The sequence below is a fragment of the Dermacentor albipictus genome, chromosome 10, assembly GCF_038994185.2.
Source record: "Dermacentor albipictus isolate Rhodes 1998 colony chromosome 10, USDA_Dalb.pri_finalv2, whole genome shotgun sequence".
Lineage (NCBI taxonomy): Eukaryota > Metazoa > Arthropoda > Arachnida > Ixodida > Ixodidae > Dermacentor > Dermacentor albipictus.
The window spans coordinates 39,007,424-39,016,094 of record NC_091830.1 but is presented as its reverse complement, the minus strand read 5'-3'; the positions used below and the strand labels follow the sequence as shown (position 1 = coordinate 39,016,094).

At 45.0% G+C, this 8,671-nt stretch overlaps 1 protein-coding gene across 2 annotated transcripts in view; it reads right to left on the bottom strand.

Moving 5' to 3' along the window:
- Nucleotides 1–6,655: 6,655 nt before the first annotated feature.
- The window catches only part of LOC135911872 (uncharacterized), a 46,606-nt gene continuing 44,590 nt past the window's right edge, over nt 6,656–8,671 (bottom strand). For both annotated transcript variants that reach the window (XM_065444204.2, XM_065444203.2), the window contains exon 6: nt 6,656–7,993. In XM_065444204.2, coding sequence (XP_065300276.1) covers nt 7,833–7,993 — 161 coding nt within the window. In that variant the 3' untranslated portion in view covers nt 6,656–7,832. The remainder of the gene's footprint in view (nt 7,994–8,671) is intronic.

The following is an 8,671-nucleotide window of genomic DNA, read 5'->3' as shown; positions in this document are numbered from 1 at the left end:
GTTTTGTTCTTTCCTGGCAAAACTAAAAATATCTGCGTATAAATTAAGTTATACTTTGCGACTGATAACCCTGTCACACGGCACATGTGATTCGCAGCGAATGAGGTTACGTGCGAATTCCATTTTTGTTGCTTCTTCACGGGCACAGTGAATGACAGTCACAGCGAGGGGCATTCGCCCATTGAATGAGTTTCCCGATCTCCGGAAAGCGCGGCTTTAGTGATCTCGACGACAGTGGCTCGGCAAGAACTACCGAAATCGACAAGTAAAAACGAAATGTAATCAGAGTAAGGGCTACTATAATTGCAACCATGAAGTTTTCAATAATTTTACGACGTAGAGCACGATAGTTGAAGTTTGTGCAGCTATCTTCTTATTCCCAGTCTCCGACTGTGTGCTAGACCCTCTTGTCGGCTATGTTTGCAAACGCTCGTCTCCATTGTTTTCGCATTTCTTCATATTGTTTTCAAAGTGGTGCCGCGCTAAAGCCTATCTACTAACCACGGAAGCCAACTCTGCAGCTTCGTCCGCGGATAATGAGAAGCGAAAAGTGCACTGGACCGGCGACGATTCGCGCGCGCTGTTGGAAGTGTGGGAAGACCACCTCAGCGATTCGCGCAGGGCGAAGCGCAACCTGAAATTATACATGTCGATGACCGACGGCCTGGGTGCCGATAAAGATCGCCATCAATTGCGAATGTAATATTGAATACCCGTGTAGGCAGGCACGCAAGACCGCAATGACATTCGGTATGAATGTCATTTGCTGTGAATGACAGTACACATGCCGTGTGACAGATGCTTTACTTTTCTTGCGTTACGCAGCGACAGGCCAATGACACGCCAGGTGCATGCGTCATGCGTCATACACGCGGCCGAAGCGAGCGAGGCCGGCTGCGCATGCGAGTGTTGGCCTGTTCATGACCTGTCTGCCGATTCTTTTTTTTGGATTTAGCATGGTTTGTTGAGCTCCGGGCGTATTCTTGTGTTGCTTCTGCACTTCAACACGACACCACATCCCTCTTGGACTAAAGCAAGATGAGAAATTTTGTTTGACAGCCTGCAACACATTTTAAGCAATTAGGCTTGCGGCCAGGAACCTAGGCTTGCGACGTAGTAGGCGTAAAACAGCTCAACATCTTGACGCAGATGAATCAATAACTCGTTCTAAGAAATGTTTGCAACGCTTTCTTTGAGTCCCATATTATTCTGGCTAATTTCTATTGCTTTTTGAGCGCGCTCGCCGCGCCTGGTTTTGTGACGTGGTTACCAAAAAGCTGTTCGGTCGTGTGACGTAGTTAGTTTCGCATGTACGGAAACTTCCTGCGACAAGTTCGTGACGGTTTGTCTGACCCCTAGAATTATTGTAAATGATTTAGTCACTTCTGGAACACTTTTGAGGCAGGCTCGCCGCGCTTGGCGTTGTGACGCACTTAGCGAATATCAGCTGGACCTTGTGTGTGACGCTGTCAGTTTGGCGTCTTCTAAATCTTGGTGGGACAAGTTTGTGACAATTTTTATTGTCCCGCAACAACATGTACCGTCTTTCGGTACTCACGCTCGTCGAAAACGCGACGAGCGATTGCCAAGAGTGATAACACGGGAATGTGCTGCTTGCGCCGGCAGAACGCGCAAAATATAACGACAAGGACCTCAAAAACCAAGAACTTGTAACTCGAAAATTCTCTCTTCTGAACGACTGAAAACAGGCTTTGCACCCACGCATTTTTTTGAGCGCGAGCAGAAGGAATTTTCGCGAGCGTGTAGGATAATCTGGTTGAAAGCCTCTGTTGTTGCAAACCCTGTGTATACGTATAGCGCTCAATCGCGTCGGTTGAAGCCAAGTTCTTCTGTAAACGCGCAGTCGCCAGCGCATTCGTGCTCTTAAAGTGCAGGAATGAAGGCCCGAGAATGGATGAATGCTTAGAAATTGGATGTTTTCGTGATATGTACGGTATTGTTTACGATGGATCGGCTATTTTCTACGCCATGTATGTAAAAGCGAACTGCTTTTGTTTGTAATGCCGCCCATTCGCCACTTTCGGCTGTATCGCCTCTACACGTATTATTCCTATAAGACATTAATACCAAAATGAAGCATGCTTGTAATTTTTTCAACTGCCCTCGTCTGGTGGAGCTTCGTACGGGAGTTACTGCTGCTTACCTGGTGCCGCAACTCTGGATGAATGCATAGAAAGCCGAGAACGAACATTTATATTCAGCAAAATGAACGTTTCCTCGTTTTAGAAGATGGCTTTCGTCTTTATGGAATTGCGCGTGGCAGATATTCGATGCAGGCTTGTAAAAGCGTTCGAAACCATTTTTACCTATTGATCAAACGATTCTGCACCAACATCGCGTGTGATTAAGCAATATAAGCAAAAAAAGATAATAATAAAAGGTAGCGCCGATTAGCCCAGCAGTCGTAACGCATTCCAGTTAGCGTTCAGTTAGCGTCCAGTTAGCGTTCAAAGCGCAGGGCCAAAACCGAAACCGGAAGTGTGGCTAAGGTGTAAATGGCGGTGGCCTGGAGCACTCCAGGCAAACGTTCGCTAGGCTCTGTATGAGTGTGCACTCTTGTTGAATTTCTTTCTATAGGGAGACGTGTTGTGTGATAGCTAGCAGTGCTCCATACCAACATACACCACTCTCTTATTGTGAACGCTACACGGTATTATTACTGTTTCCTGCAACAAGCACATGTTTGTTTGAAAGGTGGAGCTTAGGCTTCCCTTTAGTCTTGGCATTCAACTAGCAATAAACTGCAGATTTTGTGTCAAAGGGAGCGCTTCTCGGCTACATTTGCCAGGCGCTTCGAGCGCCGTGTGATGCACCCAAATTTTTTTCTCTCAAAGGAGTGTCTTCAATTATTACTTTGCACGAAAAGCTTTTCAGTTCTATATTTCGATACAGGTAGCTGTCGATATTACGCCCCTACGTGATGCAAAAGTTACGTTAAACATTCTGTGGCGATAGTGCCAACGCAACGTCCCAGTGCCAGTTGCAACCTAAATCGCAAGATATATGTGGGGGTAGCCGGCCAAATTCACAGCTCCATGGACAACCTGAGTTTCCATACATAGGCCGAACGAGACGCGTTAGCATAGAAAGCGCACACTAACACCCGTATTCAGAAATGCAACTTAAGTTGAAGCCCATGCTTGACTTCATCTGAGTGACGCCTGTCGGGAACACGCCGAAGGAAACGCAGTGAGCGTCTTTGGGCACGTTAACGCCAGGCGTCATCTAAATTAAGTCAAGCATGGGCTTCGACTTAAGTTGCATTTCTGCATACGGGGGTAAGTCCTATAATAGACTGTAACGTTTTGAAAATATTGCGCACGAGTCACCTGATAGTGCCACGTTCACAGATATGTTCATTGGGTTTGCGTTCCCGTTGGTTCTATACTGACAACAAACAGTTTTAGAATAGCGTCCTTTGCCTATGTGCGCTCAACGCAAGCACCATTGTAGGTTGTTATGCTGCGCGTATCTTCAAGATCTTTACTTTAACGTGCGGGAATGCATACGCAAGGAAGACGCTTAGAGTTTCTCTATATGCTCTCCTTGGGGAGCAACCTTTTGCATCCGCGAGGTAGTAGCAGTGCATTTAATACCCGAGAGAACTTCCGGTCAGCCGTTTTCGACAATATAGTTAGACAAGAAAAGGGAAGTATTTTGTGGAATAGTGTACTGCAGGCACATATTCTTGATGCTTTCAGATATAAAAAAACGTGCGCCGTGCGTCGAGCTCATGTAGGGGCTTTTTTTGTTTGACTTGACAATTCAATTCACTTGTCAACCACTGCCACTCTGCAGCAAAACTGGTGCCATCTGGAGGGTTCTATTAATTTTTAGGCTATTCTAACTTGAGCGTTTAACTGGTAATCTCCCGGGAACGCTATTAGAAAGCATGAAAAGGTCTATGCATTCGATATCACGGCCTGCAGGTGCCATGTGCCAAACGCATCTGAGCTAACTAAAAATATTCGTAACAAACTGGCCTGTTGTTGTCAGGTAGAGGCTTCTCCTTTAGGAATACGGACGCCGGAATCGCCAAATGATCTCAGAAATTGGAGCCGCCATACCCCCACTACTAACGCTTCAGGTGAGTTGAGAGGAAGCGAAAGCTCAATGCAACAGTTACTGGCGGTCAGTGAGAGCCAGAGCATAGCCATGACGAGGATTCCCGCTGAAGGGGGAGCCATGCGCGTCGCCTTATTCGGCAACACTATTTTTACTTGTATACGTAAATATAAGAACGCTAAACTCGCCAAATAAGGTATGTTATTGCAGTGCACGTAAACCAGAGAAACGAAATAACGTTCGGAGAACAAGCAGTGATGATAACGATGTTTCTTTATGCACGGAAAGCGCTTACGTTTGGTTCCAGACGCTATTTTAAAACTGGCTGTTATGCAAATCGCATGTACCCTTGTTGAAATGCCAATAGTTTTAAACATACGTAAGGCTCCGTACATTCTCGTATGTTGCACATAATACAGGAAGAAAACTTCACGAACGATTTCCCTTGCGAAGACCTCTCGGCTACCAAGATGTCGTGTGTTCTTATTTAGAGAATGAGCGCCCTTACAGCAAACAATATTGCTTAGAATAAATGAACAAACTGTGTTACGTACTGATGTATATGGTTTCAATTGTATTCAGGAGACGACGTCCGATCTAAAGGCATCTCTTAAAGTGCGATATTTAAATCTCACATTTAGACGTCAGACCCGCCATTACGATATTTTGTGCAAATACCGAAGCGATTTTGCTCAGACAACAGCGTCGCATTGGAGCGACTTGCGCGTTTCAGACGTAGTGTGCCATAGAGCAAGCTTGCTTTGGTGACCAGCAGAAAAACCATGAAGAGAAATCACACGACGCACCTACATTAAAGAGAGCCGCCGCGAGCGTTACGATGATCAGAATTCATGATTTATTGGGCTTAAAAATTTAATTACCTTCCAAAGCGGGACGTTGCAAGCACCTTTTGGCTATGCATAGCCCATGCGTTTGAAAATATCTGACATCGCGCAGTCTAGTGCTACAACAGACCGCAGTAGAACAATACTTACGCAGAGAAAAAGAAAATTCCATGATTCATTAAACTTTATCTGAACAAATCGTACTGAGTGGAGCCATTGGGTTGTAGGGTTCCTTCTTACTGAAATCCTTCTCGAAATTGTCCACGCCACTGCATATAACAGCTCAGGTGTGAATAATAAGTTGAGTCCATGCAAACACTCATTGTAGACACGTTTAGCAAGAGTGGTGTCTGTCTTGTTCAAACACTCTCTGAGATCAAATCAATGACCAAATGAATTTATTTACAAAAGCAGCAATTTTGATATCTCAATGATCACTCCAGGCAGTTTCGCAGTGGAGCAGAAACTTCTATCACTACATTTCATGGGTAATCCCTGTGGGCTAACAGGAGCAGTTAAAACATTCCATCAGTGGTCTATTAAAAACTGACTCCTTCTAGTGGACGAACGACAGCCTATGAGCCCTTTTTTCTACGTTCAGAATAGCGCTTTCGTTGCGCAGTTTAATGGCATAAGACTCCGTTACGTCACTTACTCCTTTTTTTTTGGCACATTGGTTTGGGTTGGGTGTGAGCACAATGTCGGAAACAAAACGCAATCAACGTTTGATCATCAGACGAGCGAAGCTTGTGGCCACCCTGAGTGCATCAATAGGGGTAGCCTATATATTTCGCAGCCTAGAACCTTCCTCAATTCGACACTTTACAATAACTCGAGTGGTCGACAACGTCAGCCCTCAAGCGAAGGGCTGACTGTGCATCAGTCGCCTCGTCCGGCGCTTCATGACTAAAAATCTAACGATTTGTTCACCTTATTTACACCAGCGCATTAGAGCAAATATGCATCACTCAACGAACTCCCTGTCGAAGAAACCACCGAGCACCATTATTGGAAGGTGAAGTGTTCTCCAGCGCTATTTCACACAATTCAGAAACAACTTCCGAGTTGACGCATGCCGGTTCTGAGTTCCAGATCATACTCGCTTGCTGTCAAACGCAGGGGCAAGATACTCGTCGCATGTGCGTCTGTTGGTGCACAAGAACGCGTCATAAACACACTACCCGATTTCATATGCATAACTCAGCGCGCATGATATCGCCGTGCGGTTGAGTCATTACCTCCGACGGAGGCTACGATTGCTGGCGAATTTCGCAACCACATCGCAGCGCCTCCTTGAAGCGCTCACCTCTACGGTCACTAATGGTTTTCAGTTATAAGAGGCCAAAACGTCGAATAGAAGCGATGGGGATTAGCTGAAGGCTTCAAACCAGTCAGTCGCTCTTACTGGGCGTGATTGCCCATGTCTTTGCCATTATTGGACGACACTACACACAAACCTTCCGCAGGCTATAATTAGATGTGGCGTCTTTTATACAAGTATTTTATTGTGCTGGACCGAAGACCGTGGTAGGTAACCTGATTTAGTAGCCACACACTCATTTAGAGGGATAAGCCTAAATAGACCCTACATAACACGCCTCATTTCACATCATTCGGCTATACACACATTACGCGACGATAGCATGAGGATACAAGCTTCCTTAACGTAGTTGGCACACCAGATTTTTTAAATGTGCGCATTTCAACAACAAATGGAGCAGCCCTTAAAAAAAGAAGACATTTTTATTGAACTTTCACAACGCACTTTCTCATCAGTCATTGGTGAAATGTAAAAGAAGATATATGGGACACTGAAGAAAGTGGGCTTCAGTTGGTCTCCCGTCTGTAACGCACTTTTTTGCCACGTTTATACAGCGCATGGAACATATGACTGGGAACGGTGTGACTGCTTCAAGTTAGACGCCTTTGGCATTTCCAATAACACCAGGTGTCCCTAACGCACTAGAAAGGAATATTGAAAAGGATAAAAACACAACTTTTGATAACATGTGTGAAATAAAGCACAATGAATTCATTATAAAGAAAATTATATGCCTCGGCAATGTCATGAGGCATGAGGCACATATAAAAACAAGAAATTTGGTTGTCACAATAGAAAGAGCTACAAAAAAACTACGACTCCACAATTGACACTCCATTTGTTATCTGTCAACTTCACCTATCGATCCACCACTCATCATTCTTTGCACGTCAATTAATAGCGCCAGATACACTGCAGAAGGCCAATTCATTTTTCCAAGTGGAAACCCAAAGGGATCATGTGGTACACCACTGGGCTCAGTCGGCGAGCTGTAAAGATTTAACACTCTTTCACCATGAACATCCCCTAAGTGAAATATAAATTGGTTTCATACAACAACATATAAAAGTTCTGACGCAATTTGCTCTTATTTGTCTTTGCATTCTGTGGAGAAGACTTCACATGGATATGAAATGTTGTCTTGTCAACGAAAAAAAATGAGAGAGACCCGTCAAAGTGGTTACAACGTCGGCGGACAAATCAACGTATCAAATAAAGCAAACGAGAACGCAAGGAGATCACGCCAGTGACCCCCCTTATGATCAAGCGCAAGGTTTTCCGGGTTCCTTGATCCTTCGATAGCCGTGGAACTGCGTCACTAAAGCCGAGTGCGAAACTTGTCTTTGGCAGCGTATTATATCACCCTCGTACATACCCACAATAAGAAGTGGTCCTTCTTCCTATATACAATGCAATCGCCATCGCAGTAGTGCCACATTCTTTCACCAGATGCCTTCATCGCGCCAAGCTTTGTTACTAGCGCCATACTTCAAGGCCTCCTGCGGGCACGGCGATGCACGGCTTCGATGACAATGTGTTCTCGTCTTGCACGCGTCAGCCTATTATCTGTGGTTGCGCATTCAGTGGTGCTGTAACTGTAGCCCACGCAGAGGTAGAACAGCTGCTACACAGAGAAAGAACACTGCAGGCACCGGGAGCTTAGCCTCGCCAGCGGCCACGTATGGTCGATCGTGCGACCGCGGCTCCCAGGTTTCTTGATTCCAGTCGCGTTGTAGTGGTTCTGCGCAAAAAGAAAGGGTAGACAATTCGGTATAAGGGACTTCAAGTCAGCTATAAGCTGCTACATCAGTTTGTAGGATGGTGGTAAGATGCGCATCCAGAGACACACGGAATATAAAGGCGTTCAATGTGCTCACACTGCCCTCGAGCCATTTCCTGTGTATAGAGTCTGCGTGTTGCACTGAAACATGAAAATGTTGACACTTGCTTTAATTTTTCGATATAGGAAAGCAAGGCGCAATGCTCCGGTATTGGATCCTGTACCGAACGGCACGTGGACAACGACAATGTCGAAGAAGAATACTATAACCTGACAGATGATAATACCATAATAATGCCTTCTAAAAATAGAGTGTGCTGGAATGCGTGCAGTTATGTGTAGCTGTGGCCGCACATCGCTGGTAATGCTCAAGTCACGTAAATGAGAGTGCCAGAACGCACTTCACCATACGACAGATTTTTAGAAGAACCGACATATCAGCTAGAACTTTCAGTAACGAAGTCGAACTTCAAGTGCTCGTGAAACTGGTGCATTAACATGTTAAATAAAAAAAAATCAACTAAGGCGGAGAAGTAAATTCGTAAACGTGACTCTAGCTTCTTATAAAACTAACTTGTATTGTTCTTTATATACGTAAACTCATCCTTTATCAGTGATAAGCGAAGGACCAGCAGTTGC